The 21,852-nt window shown below is 34.4% G+C and overlaps 2 protein-coding genes across 4 annotated transcripts in view; both read right to left on the bottom strand.

The window, feature by feature from the left end:
• Positions 1-768: 768 nt before the first annotated feature.
• LOC306904511 (adhesion G protein-coupled receptor F5-like) lies at positions 769-16,413 on the bottom strand. 3 transcript variants are annotated; one of them, XM_079474483.1, is made up of 30 exons: positions 16,391-16,413; positions 14,042-14,109; positions 13,615-13,718; positions 13,372-13,420; positions 12,830-13,213; positions 11,048-11,194; positions 10,706-10,852; positions 10,406-10,552; positions 10,142-10,288; positions 9,853-9,999; positions 9,492-9,521; positions 9,281-9,310; positions 8,891-8,908; positions 8,458-8,604; positions 8,052-8,075; positions 7,877-7,906; positions 7,497-7,526; positions 6,824-6,924; positions 5,941-6,005; positions 5,688-5,839; positions 5,384-5,566; positions 4,740-4,940; positions 4,503-4,652; positions 4,082-4,257; positions 3,825-3,995; positions 2,275-3,645; positions 2,085-2,126; positions 1,816-1,875; positions 1,640-1,696; positions 769-1,513 (listed from the first exon to the last, which is right to left on the bottom strand). In XM_079474483.1, exons 2-29 carry the CDS (start codon positions 14,052-14,054, stop codon positions 1,640-1,642), a joined length of 4,323 nt encoding a protein of 1,440 aa, XP_079330609.1. In that variant the 5' UTR covers positions 14,055-14,109; positions 16,391-16,413; the 3' UTR covers positions 769-1,513. The 3 variants fall into 3 exon arrangements, with proteins under 3 accessions (XP_079330609.1, XP_079330610.1, XP_079330611.1); XM_079474484.1 differs by lacking the exon at positions 8,891-8,908; XM_079474485.1 differs by lacking the exons at positions 8,891-8,908; positions 10,142-10,288; positions 10,406-10,552.
• Positions 16,414-20,884: 4,471 nt separating this feature from the next.
• The window catches only part of LOC306904569 (uncharacterized protein), a gene marked incomplete at its 5' end in the record, with an annotated part of 32,059 nt that continues 31,091 nt past the window's right edge, over positions 20,885-21,852 (bottom strand). Inside the window, one exon of the mRNA XM_079474557.1 lies at positions 20,885-21,703. Within this exon, the coding sequence (XP_079330683.1) occupies positions 21,639-21,703 (65 nt within the window). The 3' untranslated portion in view covers positions 20,885-21,638. The remainder of the gene's footprint in view (positions 21,704-21,852) is intronic.

Raw genomic sequence — 21,852 nt, 5'->3', positions numbered from 1 at the left:
AACCAACGTTGTTTAAACGACAGATGTGCGACAAAGTGACTTTTGTTTTCGGGAAACAGTTGTGAGTACCTTGTTAGTTTCTCAAACGATGCACAGTACATATATGGTGGTTACCCAGCGAGTTATGTTGTTGTTCGGGAAACGCACCCCAGGTCATTTAAGAGCTTTGTAACAAAAATATATATACTTTTATAATATATAAATATAATGTACCTTCAGAGACCATGTTTGTCATTTTTCAATTATTGGTACGTTTTTGTCCAAGCAGTTCTACATTCTGATTTTATCTTGAGGGAATGAGATACATTGAGATACAAACGTTTAAAAACCCTTGATCTAGGAATGAACTAATTCACTGTAAGTCCACGATATAGAATGAATAAATTACTTTAAACGTATTTACGTATTTGGCACACATTTTATATTGTATTAACTCTATTTCCCTGCACAACCATTCAGGTATGAATAAAATGTCATGTTGCGTCTACAAAAGGGTAATATAAACAGCTTTTTGTGTATTCACTAACACACTGAAATTCTAAGCGAACACTCCTTTTGTAAGAAAGATAATGAAAGTGTTTTGAGCTTGAAGTTCATAAGGGTTACGTAAACACGTTAATCTTAGAAATCTTTTCCCACAACAAACCTTCTTTTTCAAGCTTAGGTAAACGTGTCTCAGACACAGTAGTACTTTTTTGTATTATTTGCAAACATAATAATCTTTGTAAAAAATCAGAGCAAAGTAGAAAAATGTCAAATACACCAGTCGATGGCAAATAGTAAACTACTTATTTAATGACCTTTTTTACTTTCATATAAATCTTTCAAGGTTAGAGCAAGGGAAACACTTGAATCTAAGTCCTAAATAATTACCGTCAAATACCAGGGTGTTTAGGTATATGTAAAAATGTTAATGCAAATTGTAATGTACTTTTGTATTCTTTTAACTTTTTCATTGTCAAATGTCTATATAACTGATTATACAAACCACTTTTGCTGTTTGACCAATTGATAAATCGAACACAGCTTAAACTTTTTTATTGGTCAGATTTCATTGTCAGATGCAAAACAGAACCAAACTGCTGTTTGGCCAATCGATTAAAAAAATCTAAAGACTCTAGAGTGATTTATTCGCAGATTGAACACTGCTTCAATACCATTAAAACTGTTTAACAATGCCCTTAGAAAATACAGCATATTATTACATAATATCGGCAATACATTTACACATATTTTAGCCAGATTATTCAATTAGTAAAAAAATCTAATGTAACTTTTCAACAATAAATCAACCCGAGAAACGTTCAGTAAAGTGTTACAATTAGCCCCAAATCAAAGTGTACCATATACCATAAAATCATCATGTACATTACAGTAAAATTGTTATATTTATTAAACCTTATGTTTTATTTCATACAGTAATTACTTCAAAACATTTTCTTTTAGAAACAGAATATTTGGATGACAGCAGATGAGGATGTAGTTTTGCTGGGAGTAAATATGTTGAATACATCTGAAAAGAGATATCAATACTCTACATAAATATATATAGACATAGATGTACAGTATATATATAAAACATACATTCAGTTAATTCACTGCACATAATTCACATTATGTTTTTAGATTATTTACTTACTCATCTACGTCCTTGCGATACACCCTGTTGACCTGAAGACGTGGCTGCACTAGTGCTCTGTAATTTATAAAAAAATCCATGTAAATTCAAGATGACCATATGATCATGGGGTTAAGACATTATTTAAAGCAGGACTAATGTTAGAAACGTATTGTGATCAATATTATTTCACTTACCTTGGTACGTGTGGAACTAAGGTTGTTTAATGACAGCGTTTTTAACAGAGACTCACAAACCTGCAAGCAAATAGAAAAGAAACATACCGAAAATAAAATAATATATGCAGCATTTTATTTTTAGGAGTGTAAAGTTTGATGTGAGACATAATGGTATAAATTACAAGTAGTATAGGTAATAGATAATCCGGATGGAGGCCAAGAACCACCCGGCGTGAAGAATTACAAGTACTTGTGAAGACACACAAAACAACAGATTAAACTCATACCTTATTGTCTAAAATAACTCCAAACACCAACACAAAGAACCCCTAGGGGAAAAACAATGTCAAATCAATATATATGAGATTGACATGAAAGATAAATAAATGATCTGCATTCTTATGAATTGCCAATGCAAGATTGAATTAAAAAACATTAAGTTTAAAAATGAACAGAAATAGGAACAGAAATTAGTACCTGAAACGAATTGAGGATTGCAAACACCACATGAATGCCAAAGTCAGGTGACACCATGGTTCCAATCCCAAATCCCCATGTTAGACCAAAGATAGGAGTCAGAATGGCCACACATCGAACAATGACCACAAGAACATGTCTCTCATCTGGTTGAGTTGTGGCACCAGCTCCTCTTCTTAACATCTTAAACAAAACTACAATCACAACCAATATATTAAAGGCGACAACAGCCAGAGCAGGAATCACAAATGCCAGCAGGGCTTTAGACTCATTCCAGTTCAGCCAACATGCATTTTCTTTTGAAACATAGTTTTCAGCTCCAGCTGTGGATGCAACAGTAATAACTGCTATGAGCAAAGGTGCACAGTAACCAACCGTAAAGGCAATGACCATCATAATTGTCCTTGACATCTGAGACAGAACCATGACAGTGCGGTAAAGAAGCAAAAGTGCTGAAATTAGCATCCAGAAGAAAAGAGACAGATAAAAAAAGTGCATGAAGAACACCACTGGACTGCAGCGAGCCACTGGGATCATCTGCTCTAGTTTTGCGTATGGATTTGAGATCGCAGCTCCAATGATGAAACAGATGTTTGCAATCACCAGAGACACAGCGATGTTGACTATTGAGACATGACGGATGTATGACGTGTCATTTCGTGTCACTGACTTCCATACAATCATCTCAATGATGAGGCACAGAATCAAGCTGGCCAATGAAATAGCAACACCGATGTATGTTATATAGGCTAAGGCTGTGCTTTCTACAGGGTCTTTGATTGTAAACGGTGACATCAGGATTGAAAAAGAGGTTGTGTGGTCGCATTCACATGTAACCTTGTCTGTTTTATTTCCTAAGATCTTGACTTTACATCCAGTTGTATCCCATCGGTCGAGATCAAAGTTCCAAAAGACACACTGTGGATTTCCCAGTGATGTATCCGCAATGTCGAAAGCGAACGTAATGTTGTTAATTGTTTTATTGACCTTAACCACAACCACGTCTCCATTAATGCGGTTTTGTGATGTCCTGTTGTCATTATTAGGAGTATTACGAGTAGGTAGAACATTGTTAAGCTTTGAAAGGAATATAACAGTTATGAAGGTCGTTTCTGAAATATTTGGTATCACAATCTGAGTCGTTGAGTTTGGAAGTTGAGATGTTTGGTTGAATGAGTTTTTTATTGTATTTCTATTCAACTGAATAGATGAGAGATTAATTGCAAACTCATCTGAGAGTCGATCACTTATATTCTCAATAGATTGCAGAAGTTTAACGCTGGTGTTTCCTGTCGTGTTTTTATTGTTCAAATTTTCCCAAGTTTTACTGGAATTATCTGACACGATGACGTCCACTGTGTTTAAAAAACTCTGGAAATTTAATAACAATAATTAATATAATGGTATATATTATGATTGATATATATATATATATTTACCTACACAAATATGACTCAATTAAAATTGTAAAAAAAAATTTGGTCTGCAATATAATTATGTATACTTAAAACAAAACACAACAAAACAAAATAAATATAACATGACTTTACCTCCATAACAGGTTTATTGTGGGTTATGTTTTTTGACAAATCAGAAATGTTAGAGAGGATCTCAACAATTGTTTTGACAGTCGCAGCAGATTGGGTTACATTGGCATTATTCTGATCAACAGCACTACTGAGGTTTGCCATAAACTCTGGAATATCTTGTATAACTAAACTCTACAATACAAAGCACAAAAATTCAGAATATTAGAAACATTTTAGACAGTTGATTGATTATTTTCACAAACAAATGAACAGATTACCTGCACTTTGCTTTCAAGATATTTGAAAACTTTGAGCACACAGTCATCCTGTTCTATCGTCCAACCGTTTAATTTGCATGTATACGTTATGCTTCCTTCCTTGCCATTCTCACACAGTCCTTTAGTCATAGAATTTATTTTTCCAAATCCAAGTGTGTCATCTTTACAGGTAAAATCTGGTGTTTGAAAATATTTTATTAGGTGCCACAAACAATAAAATCAGTTAGATAACATAATGTTCATATTTACTTTATTCACAAAATATAGTATAACACCAGAGTATAATAGCACATTTTCATAAAATATTTACACTATTGATTGTTTTATTGCAGTTCAACAGTGGTGGAGAAGTTGCAAACACACTTGAGCAAAGTTAAATTTACTAAAACAGTACAAACTTAATAAAAAACTGAAGACTTACCTTCTGTGCTTGTCTTTACTGTGATATTCCTTGTGCTATAACTGTAAACAAGTAGTTGTGGTAAACCCTTGAGTCGACAGGTAAAGATTTCGTCCTTACAATCTTGCTTTGGCAATATATGGTTTACTGTGATAGAATCTGAGCCGATATCTGATTGAAAACAGAAATAAATTTTTTGTCAATAATAAAAATGTGAATTTTCTCATTGTTAATAATCATTGATACATTATGTATAACCTGATGTTTGCACTTTGCCATTCAGGACCCACTCAACACTGTAGCCTGCATTGATATGGCATGTTAACTTAACAGTCCTTCCATCACATGGAAAAACACGATTATTGTCACCCACACTGATACTGGGTTCTTGTTCGATGCTAATATCTTGCCACTGGATGTAAGGTATTGGACCCGTTTGCATGATGCATGAGTATCTGCCTATGAGTGAGAAAAACAGACAACACTGTTATGGAATGTAGGGCATCGTTGTATATGCAAGGAACTGCATGCACAATAAAAAAGTGTTTTAAAGCTCCTTGGTTCTATACAAGTTTGGAATGATCTTGGCTTTGCAGTTGAGTATGACTCTTGACATTTGTGGCTGTTGTAACAAAACGTAGCGCATGGAACACACTGTACAACAATAAAGCTTCAGGCAACAGATGTGTAGCAGGACAGACACATGCGAGCACGGTTTCAGTGTGAAAACACATACTTTATATAACTTCAGACATCTGCCAAATGCATGAATGCAAATGTAAAATCTGCAGAAATTACATTTTGATATTTTATATTTATAAAATTTTACTAAACTAATACAATCTAAAGCTATGTATATACGTTTTCAAATATAATTGCACAAAAACACTCCTGTGACTCACCGTTGTCGCTGTAGGCAGCACTGTTCAAAGTAAGTGTGTCACCTACAATTGTATATTTTGTGCTGTCTGGGCCTTTTTCATTGACTTTCCATGTTATTGCTAAGTATACAGACTGTGGACATTTCAGCTCCAACTTTTGCTGAGGATAGATTTTATCTGATGTACTGATCAGGGGCTTTTGTTCTGAAAATAAAAACATATGTCTAATATCACAAACACACAGTACACCAGCTACATAACACATACAGTCAGAACTAAGAGATGTGAAAGCTTTAACTTTGTGATAAACATTCACTACACTCACCAGTCAGAGCAAAACCATTGGGAGCAACAGGGATTCCTTTACTCAAGAGAATGTTGGAAAGCTTTGCGATTGCGATTGCAATTAAGGAAAAATCCAGACTGTTGGTTGCAGTAGTTACAGTAATCCTGCAGTCTACTATAGTGCTACCAGGTCTATGGAGTGAAACACAAATCATGTCTGAAGACACTTTATTAACAAAATGCTTCTAAAACAATAATGAAACAAACATTTTTAACTGTAAATGCGACCATACCTGAAGCCAGTCACGTATACTGATGCAACTTTGGAAATACTCAAACTTTGGAAACTTTCTTCAACCTGTAAATATATAAATATATATATATATATGTGTTAAATTGGGCCAGGGCTCTGTGGGGTATTTCGAGGGGTGCCTATACAAAGCTTATCATCTTATTAATTAACAAACTGTTAAATGTAAGTTGAGAGAGCATTTGTTATGAACAATAAAATGCTGATCAAACTCATTCTAGATACCAGCTGTTTACAAAGCATGTCAATATCAAATATCTTCATTTATTATTATGCACAGAAAAAAAAAACACGTTAAATGCTTGAATTTGATTAAACTGTCATCCTTTGTAAATCGAGATTAACACAAAACTACCCACAATTAAAGGTCAATAATGTCTATTTATATCTATCATACGAGATTATATTATAAGAGGGAAATGGCAAGCTCTAGGTCTGACTCACTGTAAAATGAGTCAAACAATTGAGAAATGTGTTTTTTCTTAATTGAGCAAAGTTACTTTAAAAAAGCTATATATTATGAGTTTTGATGTATCCCCTTTATTGATTTTGTTCAGACAGAATAGAATTTGTTCTCTGTACAAGGATCTTGTGGCATTACATATTTCTGAGCATCAAGATCTTCATTATTCTTAAACAACAGCAGAATGAACTGTACGATGTGGGGGGAAAGACTCAGATGACCGTTGACAGATGACATATGAAAGATGACAAATGATGTCTCTAACTGTATACTCAGCCACCAATCATAGAAAAAAAATAGGAAAACTGTCAAGAACCCCCAATCTCAGTTTAAGTCTTTGTCTGATATCTTTCACAAACAAATGGAAGATAATCAATTTATTTAGGAAGTATAAAACACTCACTGCGTCCATGATTTTTTGGGCATAATCTTTGTAGTTTTTGTCATCAGGATTGCTAAGACTGGTATCAAAAGGTTTATCAATTGTCATTGACATTTCAAAACCTGTGAAGAAAAAGTTCAATATTTACACAACAAATAGTCAAATTAATAGTTATCATTGCACAGCAAAACTTTACATTCTTGGGCCAGATCTTGTAACAAGCTTTGCAGTTGATGGAATTTGTATTAAAATCAAATGCTTGAATATGTGTGTTTTAAATTGGATAAAGTGAACTATCAAATGAAACTTGCAAAAGTGTGACATAATCTTGTGAAAGTCATTTTGATGAATAAATATAATAAAATTAAAAATTGAATTAAATTAAATGTATTAAGATGTAACAAAGAAACATACAACAGTCTTTCCTACAGAGGAGTGAAAATAAGGATAGCATGAGGTTTTTTGTAAGGTTGTACTGGTAAATGTAGATAAACTGTCTGGATTTCTTTACATTACACTGAGATCCGATCACAATGCGTCCTCGACTACCTCTGGATTAGGACACGCTGATCGGATGACATTTCCGATCAAAAGCGTGTTTACACCTGTCTTTTCAATGTGTTTGTGGACAACATCCAGATACAGTCGCATGTACTTGTAAAAGCAGACTAAGACGTTACCTTACTGTACATACCTATTTGTGGGGGTGTCACTATAGAATATCCTGGAAAAAAGAAAATAATAAACAATAAACATACTATTTTAAATTATTTGCAATATTAATGTTTGAAATAAAAAGTAAATTTTGACTTTTACAGAAACGAATTACAGAATTAACAAACATTTACATTTTAAAGCTAAATAAACCCCTATTTGTAAGAGTGTAGAATATACTGGCAATAAATAAACAACAAATAGAAACGAATAACAAAAAACAAATTAAATAAAACCACTACGAAACATATGGGTAAAAGAAAGAAATATAATTTTATATGATTCACTCTATTGATATCATCAAGAGGCAAAAGTTCACATTTTAAAGTGAAATCTTAGATGTTGCCTTACTGTACACACCTGTTTGTGGTGGTGATAGTGTAGAATATACTAGCAAAACAATACAAAAATAAACAATTAAACGTTTATTTACACATTTTTTGCAGTATTATGTGTTAAATAAAAAAGTAATTTTAAGAGATTGACACTAACAATATCAACAACAAACATTTACATTTTAAAGCGAAATACATACCTGGTTGTGAGGGTGTAGAATTTACTATTAAAAAATATAAAAAACTAACATTTAATAACAAAAAACTAATGGAAAAATCATAACTATGCAACATAGCTACAGAATGTGTAAAAGAAAATAAATGATGATTCACACTAATTATATCATCAAAAGGCTTGAGATGTTGCCTTACTGTATATAACTGTTTGTGGTGGTGTTAGTGTAGAATAAACTTACAATAAAAGTTATTCTAAACTACAGAGTTACAGTAAAACATTTATGTAGCAGTTCACAAAAAGAGATACATTTTGCTTATTTGTTTGCACATACAATGGACTGAGAGTCTTATCATGCAAAAATGGATTATAAACCGATTATGTTGTTCTCAATTCAATGATTCATACACAGATGTGATGTTAGATCCCACCTGTGCATGTGTTATTGATGCTGATGGTGAGATTTGGGAATGAAGCAGTAAATCCAGCCAAACATGAACAATAGTAACTCCCATTTACATTTGTGCAGTTAGAATTTGGACCACAAACAGATGGATTCACCTGACATTCATTTACATCTGGAAAAGGGAATAACATGATACGAAACAGATTCTTACATGCTTCCAGGTCACAACAGTGGACAGCTTTTCAAAAAACAATTTCTTGTGTGCATGAGTTTTGATGGTGTAGTTGTACATCAACCACTACAGGGAACACGAGAGCATCGTGCTACACTGCCAAAACACAGGGAACAATCCTGACAGAGGTTGTGACTGACTGAGGACAAGTGTAAAGAGAAGCGCGTTTACACCTGTCTTTTCAATGTTTAACATCCAGACTTAGACGTTGTCTCGCTGTACATACCTGTTTGTGGTGGTGTCACTAGAATATATTGGCAAAACATTTTTATAATATTAAAACAATAAAAAGACTATTTAATATGATGTGCAATATTAATGTTTTAAATAAAAAGAAAATTTTGAGTTTGACACTAATAACAGAATTAATATTTACATTTTAAAGCTAAATAAACACCAATTTGTAAGATTGTAGAATAAACTGGCAATAAATTAACAACAAATGAAATGAATAAAAAACCTGAATTAAACTTAACCACTACGCAACATATGTGTAAAAGAATATAGATCATTTTATATGATTCACACTAATCATAAAAAAATTATAAATGTCATATCATCAAGAGGCAAACGTTCACATTGTAAATTGAAATCGATGTTGCCTTACTGTACACACCTGTTTGTGGTGGTGATGGTGTAGAATATACTAGCAATACATAAACAACAAATATAAATGAATAACAAAAAACTAATGAAATAAAACCACTACGCAACATATGTGTAAAAGAAAGAAATATCATTTTATATGATTCACACTTATCATATCATCAAGAGGCAAAAGTTCACATTTTTAAGTGAAATCTTAGATGTTGCCTTACTGTACATACCTGTTTGTGGTGGTGATAGTGTAGAATATACTAGCAAAAAATAATAATAAACAATTAAAAGTTTGTTTAAAAATTGTTTGCAACATTATTGTGTTAAATAAAAAAGTAATTTAAGAGATTGACACTAATTAAATCAACAACAAACATTTACATTTTAAAGCGAAATACATATGAGGGTGTAGAATTTACTAGCAAATAATTAAATAAAAATGTAATTAACAGTTTTGTGGCAGCTCCCAAACAGAGACAAATTTGATTATTTTTTGCACATACAATGGACTGAGAGTATTTTCATACAAAAATGCTGATTATGCTATTCTCAATTCAATGATTCATACACAAATGTGATGACAGATCCCACCTGTGCATGTGTTATTGATGCTGATGGTGAGATTTGGGAATGAAGCAGTAAATCCAGCCCAACATGAACAATTGAAACCTCCATTTACATTTGTGCAGTTAGAATTTGGACCACAAACAGATGGATTCACCTGACATTCATCCACATCTGAAGGGAAAAATATGTCATAACATTTAAAAACATTTCCATTTTATTAAAACACCAGAATTTGACACTTTACAGACATCAATTACTTTATAAACACTATCTGAAAACAATGATGATGTATATAAATGACTCAAACACTTACCAGAACATGGGTTACTGTTACTGACAGACTCATTCATGTTCATGACATCATATCCGCTAAGACAAGAGCACGAGAAGCTTCCAATGTAATTGTGGCAAGATGCGTTTGGTCCACAGAGCGAAGATGAGTCGAGACATTCATTAATATCTGAAATTATACAATTGATAAAAATATGGCAACTGACAAACTTAACATGTTGAGTCTGATCTTATGATTTTCTTAGAGCATAAAATCAACATCAACTGATCTTATGTTAGATCCCACCTGTGCATGTGTTATTGATGCTGATGGTGAGATTTGGGAATGAGGCAGTAAATCCAGCCAAACATGAACAATTGAAACCTCCATTTACATTTGTGCAGTTAGAATTTGGACCACAAACCGATGGATTCACCTGACATTCATCCACATCTGAAGGGCAAAATATGTAACTAAACATTCACAACATTTAAAAACATTTCCATTTTATTAAAACACCAGAATTTGACACTTTACAGACATCAATTACTTTATAAACACTATCTGAGAACAATGATGATGCATATAAATGATTAAAACACTTACCAGAACATGGGTTACTGTTACTGACAGATTCATTCATGTTCATGACATTATATCCACTAAGACAAGAGCACGAGAAGCTTCCAATGGAATTGTGACAAGATGCGTTTGGTCCACAGAGCGAAGATGAGTCGAGACATTCATTAATATCTGAAATTATACAATTGATAAAAAAATATGTCAACTGACAAACTTAACATGTTGAGTCTGATCTTGTGATTTTCTTAGAGCAACATCAACTGATCTTATTGTCTTAGCTTTTACATCAATAGACCAGCATTATTTAGAACAAACAAAACTTTTATTGATCATGAAAGAAAAAACAGGTGTGATGTCAGATCCCACCTGTGCATGTGTTATTGATGCTGATGGTGAGATTTGGGAATGAAGCAGTAAATCCAGCCCAACATGAACAATTGAAACCTCCATTTACATTTGTGCAGTTAGAATTTGGACCACAAACAGATGGATTCATCTGACATTCATCCACATCTGAAATGGGAAAAACGCAATTAAAAATTACCTGATTGTTAAAGACATTTCCCAATTAACACAGAAACAATTGTGACAGAGAACAGCTGTATATAACAAACAGATATCTAGAGATCAGACTATAACAGGGACAGATGTGTTATATGGTGGTGATTGTAGGGTCAGTTTTAGACTCAGACTTTACTGCAGCAGTTGTCGTCAAAACGGCGGACATTGAGTATGCATTGAGTATGTATTGAGTATGTATTGAGTATGCATTGAGTACGCATTGAGTGTGCAGACATTGCTTTGCAGTTTTAACAACAGCTTAAAACAGCGTTTCTAGTACAAAAATACATAAGAAGCTTAATTCAAACGCAGCTCACTTGAAGAGGAAGAGTGAAATACATACACCCGCTCTGTGTTTAAGCTGCCTGTCACGCCTGAGTTACATCGACCAATGATAAATAAACAATAATTAGTAGAAATAAATTAAAATAGCACATATGCTATATGATATTTATTGCGTGTTTATCTATCATATATAACATTTAAAATTGTTTTTAAAACACAAATTGTAAAATCATCTATAGCGTTTAACATTTTCTGTTGTGTCACGTTCCAGCGGTCTCTTCGAGTACCACTAGAGGTACGCGTACCACAGTTTAAGACCATCTGGTTATGAGCATTAAAACAACACCAACTATTTTTATTATGTTAGCTCTTGATATAAGAGACCATTAAGTACAATAAGTGCAAAAAGAAAGAACTTAAAGTCAATAATACAAAATAAAACCTATGTTGGTATTGATCATTAAAGAAAGTCATTTCTTTATTCTTTTCTTCTGATTTTGACATTTGGGAATTTTGCAGTAAGTCCATCCCGACATAAGCAATTATAACCTCCATTTACATTTGTGCAGATAGAATTTGGACCACAAACAGATGGATTCACCTGACATTCATTCACATCTTGAAAGAAAATTACAAGAAAAAAACAACCGCAATGAATTCATATAAATAAATTTCCAGTACATGGGTTACTGTTACTGACAGATTCATTCATGTTCATGACATCATATCCACTAAGACAAGAGCATGAGAAGCTTCCGTTGGAATTTTGACAATATGCGTTTGGTCCACAAACCAAAGATGAATTGAGACATTCATTAATACTGTATCTGGGATAAAACTATGAAAGCATGACAAATGATAAACTTAACATGCTAAGTCGGATCTTATTTTTTCTTCTTTAAGCTCTTGCATCAAAAGCAAAGCATGATGAATAAACAGAAACCAGTCACTTAAACTGTCAAAATGAAATATTATTTAGTTTGTTAGTGTTCATTAAAAACACATATGTAACATTTTTATAAACAATAAATGTTTATCTGAAATAAACAACACAAAAAAACAACTGTGACACTCAAGTAAATGCTGATACAATTATACAATTATGCAAAAAAATGCTGTTGAAAATAAAGATCATTGGAATCATGGATTGGAATTGACCTTTTTTAAAAGGCAGAAAATGATCTGGGCCAGACTTCTATTGAGAGTTCTCGGTTTGTTTTGATATTATAAGAATTCTGATAAATGTAAATTATTGAATAGAGGCACAGAAATTATGAAATAAATATATATTATTGTTATTACCTGCACAATATGCCAGACTGCAGCTCATTGGGTCTTTGAACTCATAGACATAATAATTTCCTGGGCATGCCTTCACTTGAATGGAAGGGGTTTTAAAATAGCAGCAATCATTCATCCAGTTACCACAGACGGGTCGGGTGACCACCCCATCATCAACTGTTGGATGTTGACCATTTAGCCACAGAGTGGAATTAGTACCACAACTTTGCTCTGGAACACATGTGTCTGGTATCTGAGCACTTTGGTTATTGAGAAGGAGACGATACCATCCAGCCCAGCTGACATTACCATCACACATTAGTTGAGAAGACAATCTATTGTTTGTGGCTCTCCAAGCATTATCCAGCTCAGTGTAGTTATAGCAGGGGTCGAAAGCAGGAGTACCTGTTGATAAAAGACACAACAAATAATAATGAGTTATAGAAGAAATGGCTTAAGATTAGTATACATTTGGAATCTGGTTACAATGTTAGTAGACAACAACAGACAAACTGTAGACATTTTTTCATGTTATTAATTTGAATTTAATCATAATTCCAGACCTGCACTTCTTTTTATAACGCTATGGTGTACCCGACCTTTGTGGCGATACTGGAGTTAAAAAAAATATTTCAGATATTAAACATCCATTTTTTCAAAGTTTAACTCACAAATTCAACATTTTGTAATCATAGTGATATAACTGGCATTTAAACTAGAGAAAGGTTTAACATTTTTTAAATATTATACATCTCTTCTAGATAAAGGATTGGTGAACATTTTTAAATGGAAACCTGTAATGTTACCTGTAAAGTTTTGCCTGGATGTCTGAAATTATGTGTTTCCAATCCGCATGCAAATGTAAGCAGAATAATGACTCCTGATAGGTATTTAGATTTTGTCCTTGTCTCTACAAAGTTATGCAATTAGACTTTTTTAAACAGTGCTCATTTTCAGAAAAACAACAATAACAAAAGCTCACAAAACAATTACCCAGAAACATGAAAAACGTATTTTCAAAGACACCATAAAGAGACACTGCAAGGACAGACCCCTGCAGAAAAGAGTGTTCATTTCCTTGAGGACCACTCAATACAGGATTGAACATTTTGTACGGAAAATAAAAACCAAGGCTCGCAAAAATTTGTCATTTCTTTTTGTGTTGAACGGAAGAAAGAATATAGCGGTGTTACAGTGTCTTTTTGTGAAAGTAACGTTAAGGGTTTATCATACCTTCACTGGCCATTTTCTCATGCAACTCAAACCCATTTAGGGTATTTCTTCAATTATGTTCACTACGCCTGGAAAACAGGGAAACAAAGTTTTAAAAAAAACTTGTGCGGCAGCGCATGGTCATTGTTTGTTTATGATGGCCATGCTCCCTCTTGTCTTGTCTCCTGACACCACTGTCATGACCCTGCCTCTTTTTGTCATGATTTTCTAGTCATGACAGACCCACGTGTTAAGTGTGAGAGAGACGTGGTATTGCTTGCTATGGCGTACCACACGCTCTCTCGGGTTTCGTCTATGCCACGGTCATACCTACCATTAAGGTCCCCGAGGTCCGGACATCGGTAGTTTTGTGGTGAAAACATTTCCTAATTGGACAAACTGTACTATTTAGTACGGCGCAGAAAATGCCTAGATAACTGATCTCTGATCTGATCTACAGGACTATCACTTGATCAGCACCGGCATACTTTACATCCTTCTACACCCCATCAAGAACCCTGCGTTCCGCAAATGAGTGGCGCCTTGCATTGCCTTCTCATAAGGGCACTAAATCGCTTTCCCGCTCATTTTCCTCCACAACTCTATCCTGGTGGAACATTCTTCCTAACTCGGTCTGGTCAACCACATCTCTCACAACCTTCAAAAAACTACTTAAAACCCATCTCTTCTGTGAATACTTGACCTACAAATGAAAAAACTAACCTCTCTGTCTCTCTCTCTCTCTCAACAGGTAGTGGTCTAGCTTTAGTTGAAACTAGTAACTTTGTATTAGCACCTATCATATTGCTCTTTTATGACATATTGCTTATTGCTCCCTGAACTCTTTGTAAGTCGCTTTGGATAAAAACGTCTGCTAAATGTAAATGTAATCTCTGATCTGATTGATGCTTATCGTAGAAATGTTAGGAGACATTCACGTGTCACATCTAAAAACCGTGCAAAGCACTGACGTGCACTTTCTCTCTCTGTTCAGAGCGCCTGTGAGTTTGCGCTCTCGATTTGATGTGTTTATAAGTTGTGGTTAGCCTGTATTAATACAACTATATGATTTGCAAATAATTCAAATGCATCACGTTTAAATGAATTACTGTCTTTAATTCTATTTCTATATTATTCTAAGTTGACCCATTTTTAATAAAAACCTAAGTTTCTGCAACTTATGTAATTGTATGTCTAATGTCTGTAACGTCACAAAAAGTTAAAGGGATAGTTCATTAAAAAATTCTTCACTCAAAACTACACTCAGGAATTCTGTTATCACTCTCTTGCCTTTATGTCATTCCAGACCCAAATGCTCCTTATGAAAGATTGAATGTCATCTGGTGTTATTTGTATATAAAAATGCAATTGACCATGTGTTTTATTACTGATAAACACAGACACGATTTTAGCAATTGTTATTTGCACTCAAAACTTTTAAAATATACACATATGTAGATCGAGTAAGTCAAAGTTATTTGTTTGTGACAAACTCAGTTTGTGGACCTCAGTATTTCCAAAATCCTGCGTATGGTCCGGTCCCTGTCCTCTCGTTTCCTTATTATTGATTGTTAATGATTTGATGCCCCGCACCTGTTCCCCTCATGATTTGATCCCTTATTAAATGCCCAGTTCTTTTCTGTCTTCTATTTAATACATCGTTCCTGGTCTGCTGTGAGTCAAGTTTAGTCTAGTCTAGTCTAACTGTTTTCTTAGTCAGTCTAGTAAGTGGGTTTCCCTTTCAAGGTTAGTTTTATTGTATTGTGGTTTTCCCCCTCGTGGGTTTTGTCTTGTTTATTATTATTTATATTAAAGTCGTATTTGTTAACCGTTTCACTGTCTGCGTTTGGGTTCTGTCCACTACCCCACCCCCCTCGTTTCCTCTTCTAGCTTCCCACCATTTTGCTTTCCCCACACCTGCCATTTGTTAATTACCCCTTGTTAGTTTATGCAACCAGTTACAATGTAAGAAATGTATTTATGAAAGCAAATGAGGGTAAATATTTTAAATAAAACATATTCAATTCTAAAACATTACGCTGTTTGCATTAGCACTGCCATAATGATCAATCAAAAAGAACAAAAAGGGGTTACTACCCAAGATTACTTTAAAAGATGACTTTAAAACATCAATAGACATTAAGCATGTGAACAATCCACTACTTAAAACAGTAAAACTACTGTATTTTTAGCCAGAAACAACTCAAAAGTAAAAGACCAAAGTCATTTCAGATTAAAATTTTAAAGTACAGATGCAGTTCATCCTATATAAAGGCAATGTTCCTATCTTTCTATGAATGTAATTCTAAAAGTAAGGTCACGTATATTATACATTAAAAAAAAGACCGATTACGGAGTTGTTACTCCTACCTTTCCTCTGGAAAATGAATTCTGACGTGACACTGAACTGTAAATTTATCTGTTGGATTATCAGAGTTTCTCAATCGCTGAGTATCTGTTTCCTTTTGAAAGGAATCTACCCACCCAACTTACCTCCATGAAGATTATTTTCCTTTCTGTTTCTCAAACATTGTCTTGATTTATCAGCATGATCAGTGGCAGTTTTAGGCACGGGCGAACCGGGCAGTCGCCCGGGGCGGCATTTTTTCATGTCACGTGGGGGGCGACACCGGCACGAGCAGTAAAAAAAAACTCTGGGCCGCCGCAAATCGGTTATCTATTATCTATTCATTCATTGTGTGGGGAATTGGCAAATTGGCGCCCCTGCATGCTGAAAAGATAAAGGTATGCAACTATAATGTTCTCTCTGTGTTATGATTACTGTATCCATGTTGTCATCTAAAGGGCTTATTTTTTTCAGTTTTCAGTATGAAAAGACGCTGCGGTGTTTAGCCTAGTCGTTAGAGCGCCCGACTCTCATTCGGACAGACGCCGGTTCAAGGCCCGCCCAGGGCAGGTAGAACCGACACCACTTATACAACAAATTTGGTTTTAAGTCAACAAACACAAGATCTAATTTCACCATAATATTGTGCTTTGCAACAAAACTGTTACAAGTTCAGTTATTATTATTTATTTCCATCAGTTGGGTTAACGTAAGGTCCCGTAATGAGCAAACAGAATTCTAATTCCAATCTGTAGCTAGTTTCTAAGACGAACATAACCTTTGCTATTTATTTGCTACATCACACATGTCATGAATATGAAGGTTTTATGTATGTTTATGACAACTGTCATTAAGTGTCATTCGCTCATTTATGACATTTTTAATGCAAATATTGTTTGTTTGAGTTCTTTGTTGACAACTTTACATTAACCAATACATCTTAACCTGTCATAATTGTCATAAAAACATGACATAGCAGATTAATAATTGAATGTAAGACACTACTTAGCTGGTGTTTCGGCATCTAACCATATTGCCTTATAGACTGAAAAACAGGGACACTTCTGTACGCGTCACAGTTGTTTTATTTGACAGAACAAACATTTTACTTGTACGTTCAACAGAAAGTTGGCCATCCCATCGCTCACCCCCTACCAACCACGACAAACAATAGAACACACCGGATATAAAGGAAACGGAAGTGAACACAACAAAACAAGTGATAACAAATAACCAATAAGAAGATAAATGAATTATGGCCACTACAGCTGGGTTAACTGTCATATTGGTTTTGACATTGGCTGTCATGAGGCCATTATAACTGTCATGAATCTTTTTCTGACCCCTTTTTTCCAGTGGTACAAATCGTATGTCAGTAAAATATCATTAAGTGTTAAATACTCTGACAAATTGTTTTATAACAATTTCATGTATACTTTTCTTGACCTCAACTACAGTGGTACAATTACATTTTAATGACAAATTCAATTTGTACCACTGTAGTTTAGGTCAAGAAAAATATGACAATTTAGTTTTTTCGAGGGGGGGGGGGCGCTCAAAGACGTTCTCGCCCGGGGTGCAATTCAATGTAGAACCGCCACTGAGCATGATGTACACACAGAATGAACCTCAGGGCAATTCTGTGGATTGTTTTCATTGTTTTGATTAAATGAACTGTCTTTTAATTATATAAAATCTGACCGTTTGCTTATTTTGATGATTGTCCACTTCCTTGTCAAACACTATACATGTTTAAAGGGACAGTTTTCCCAAAAAGTAAAATTATGTCGTTCTCTCGTTGTTTTAAAGATATTTTTTGTTTTATATATAAAACATATATAAATACATTTAGAAGAATTTAGGAATACAAACCGTACAAAAAGTGTTTGTAAATTATTTACTTTAACGTTATAAAGTTGAATTTATCCACTTCATTTGGTTTTTCCCCCTCGTGGGTTTCGTCTTGTTTATTATTATTTATATAAAAGTCTTATGTCACTTTCACCACTTCATTCTCAAGAACAACGGAGGCATTCACTGGGTCATAATATATAGGAGCAGTAGTATTGCCACGGACAACAGTAAGTAGAGCCACCGGCGCATTCTCAACATGTACTTCAGAATCATCAAGCTAAAAAAAAATCAGGAAAACAACAAAGTTAATAACATGATCATTGTTAAATGGCAAATATTTCAGAAATGACTTGTTAGTAATTATGATATGAATGCTACAATGACCCTGTCAATCATTTAAATATATAACATACTAGGCCGTCCAACCCCTCTTTCAAATGGAACATGTCTCATTAGCCAAAAAGCTAACTAGAGGAGTTCATATTTTCTTCCTTTCATCACATCTAAAAACCTTCATGACTTTACATCACGCTTAACTTTCAACAATAAAATGCTCCACATGAAAAAGTAAACATAATGGTCTTTGGATTTAATCAATTGAATCGAAAATTATACTTACAGCGCCGCATGAAACGAGACCGATCCGCCATCTTGAGCATAAAAATTCACTGTGAACAGCATGCGTGTACACGGATGACGTCAGATGCAAAATTTATATTCTGAAAGCTTTTAAGTCGCAGTAAATTTAAAGAAGACGTGTGTGTGAATTTAAACAACAAAACGCATTCACCTCACTTGAAGGGTTTAACTTTTGCAAAGTCATAAATATCAGAAAGTTCTAAATACCCAACAAAGTCGATTCATTTGAACAAATTGTAATGATTTAAGTTAACACTACTAAATACAATGAATTACTTTGTGCATTGCGGTTTAGAACAACTTGATCTTAAGCAATTGGGTTTTATACTTTATCAAAAATGTTATGACAGACAATAAAAAAAGAGATACGAAAAACAAAAAGATAAAGTTCCTGAATGATAGCATTCCTGAATGAATACACTTTTATATAACAGAGCCATCAGATGAGAAAGTCATGAGACAGGCACGATAAACATTGTCCTCAGTTGACATGTTTCTTACTTGGAAAAGATAAGCACATCATATTGTTTCATTTATTAACCGTGTGAACTATCTCAGATCATACATGCTTCAATTCAAACTATGAGGAAAACCTTTAATAAATATTCAAGAATGGATATATCTAGCTTCCCTAGCTCACTTTACAATGGCGAACTGATTATTTTCCTGTGAAGGGACTGCTTTAGCGTGTTATGAAACTTTATCAACAACAGGCAAAACCTGTTCAAGTAAACTGGTCGAAGTACATAGGAGAAACACTTTGAAAATTCTGCGACATTATTGCCCAAATATGGCTAATTTTACATTAAGATGTTAAGATTGTGTTCCTTGTCTGTCAATGCAAACCATCAGAATTTCCGTGGTGGTTTCTTGCGTTACTGTTATTTGTTTTAGCAGGGTAGCAATGTGTGTTTATGTAAACAAAATTACTGGTTGTCTTTTCAAAAGTTCTATTGTGTTTCATGAAGTTCATTCATAAGTTGGATTTTGCGCTTGAAGGATTTTGCAAAGTAGACAGCCCTTAAAATGTCCGACTCCCTGACCAAACAATGGTGCTTATTGAGATACAGTTGCTTATCATTTCCTAGCTCATTTCCATAGCTCCTTCCATGACATGAGATCTGTCTTTGTGTCAAATGACCTGAAAAAATGACTTTCTTACCTTAAAAACAAGCAAACACAAAGAGAAACACTGTGATCGTGATAAGAAGAATGTCATGAGCCAATGAATAAGTGTTCACTGCAATGTTGCCATTTGTTGATGGATTAATCAGATAGTTGTTGTAGGCCCATCTATTCACTCAACGTCTACTCATTCAAAACATTCAATATTATTACTCGCCGTCAGATCGTTCCAAAGCACTTATTTCAGGCAAGAAGGGATGCTTCATGAATCTTTAAGCCGCTGATGTCTTTGAGTGATTACGAGCGATTCAAAGTCTAAAACTGCATGCAAATTCCCACACTCATTCCCTATATAACAAATGTTTAATTGTCCACTATATGGGAAAGAAGTGCCTGAAAATGAGTGAACGATTTCGGACACTGACATACATCACTTAAGTTGAATAGTTGTGGACATTCATCATAACGCTCATGGTCACTTCTCAAATGGAAGGCTGCATCCTCCAGTGGTCGATTTGCCCCTGTGTACATCATAAAGAATGTCTTATTTCAGAATGTTATCAATTACACATTTGAGCATTCCATTCACTAGTCAAAAGCATGTTGCAATAAGCATAAATTAACTAAGAGTAATGGTCAGTTAACAAAAATAAACCAGGCTTGATGAAGTTTGAAGCCTACAAAAGTGACCTCCAGAGGATTCAGCCTTCTGTTTGAGAAACGACCTTACACCAGTGTGGCTTTATGGATTGTTTGGTAAAATGATTAAAGTTCACTATCACCTTATTTGCCATGTATTAGTCGAAGAATAAAGAGAACAAAACAAACAACATAAACAAAGTTATTTACCATTATTGTTGTGAACATGGTGGAAGAACCCAAGTGCAAGGCAGCGGGATCATTGGGTTAACAAATAGATTTTAATGATAAAACGAATACAAAACAAACACCCACGATGGGGTAAAACCACAAACCAAAACTAAATACCATAGCAGAAAAAAAATACTTCCCACAAGGGGGGCAAAAATAGACAACTAGGGCTAAGGAACTTGGAAATGGCAATATACATACGCGGCACAGGAAGACGTACAGAGCAGGAAACATGTACAATGAACGACCACAAGACAATAGACATGAGGGCATTAAATAGGGAGACTAACAAATTAGATAACGATGGGCAGGTGTGGGTAATGAGACACAGGAGGAAAGCTATACTAGGAACGAGAGGGGCGGGGCCAAATGACGAGACTGGAGAGAACGCATATCATGTCCTGATTGACCATAATATGTTCCTCTCCACATAAAACACGTGGGTCTGTCATGATTCTGCCCCAGACCAGAAAATCAAGACAAGAGATGGCAAAATCATTACAGTTATGTTTATTTATTACATTGAATCAAATTACATGATATATTTAAATATGTTTCACCATTAATTTAATCAGTTTATTATTAAATAACTTTCAACAAAAACAAACACAATTGATCATACATTCATGCCATTAACAGTCAGTCTCCACCAAGTTGATTCGTGTTGTATGATGGAAATAGTGAGTGAGACGAGTGCACTCAAAATCACTGTGCACATAACACACATATGTATGTAGATGACAGCAGAGGAAATGCCTGTGATTCAGCAGTGTCTAATGAAGTTTATGTCCCCGAGCCACTGAAGTTGTTTGTGGATGTAGCTGTGCTGGGAGTCACGTTGTAAACATCTGAAAAGAGTTGTATGTTACTCAATATCAGTTTTATTGTCCTCACATGTATGACATGTGAATTCATTTAGCAGATGATTTTGTCCATGTCACAGATGATATAAATCCATATCACACTCTACTAAAATTCACTATATGTTTTAAGATTA

This window comes from Barbatula barbatula (assembly GCF_947034865.1).
Source record: "Barbatula barbatula genome assembly, chromosome: 15".
NCBI lineage: Eukaryota > Metazoa > Chordata > Actinopteri > Cypriniformes > Nemacheilidae > Barbatula > Barbatula barbatula.
Note: the sequence above shows the minus strand (reverse complement) of the source record. Positions and strands in the feature narration are given on the sequence as shown.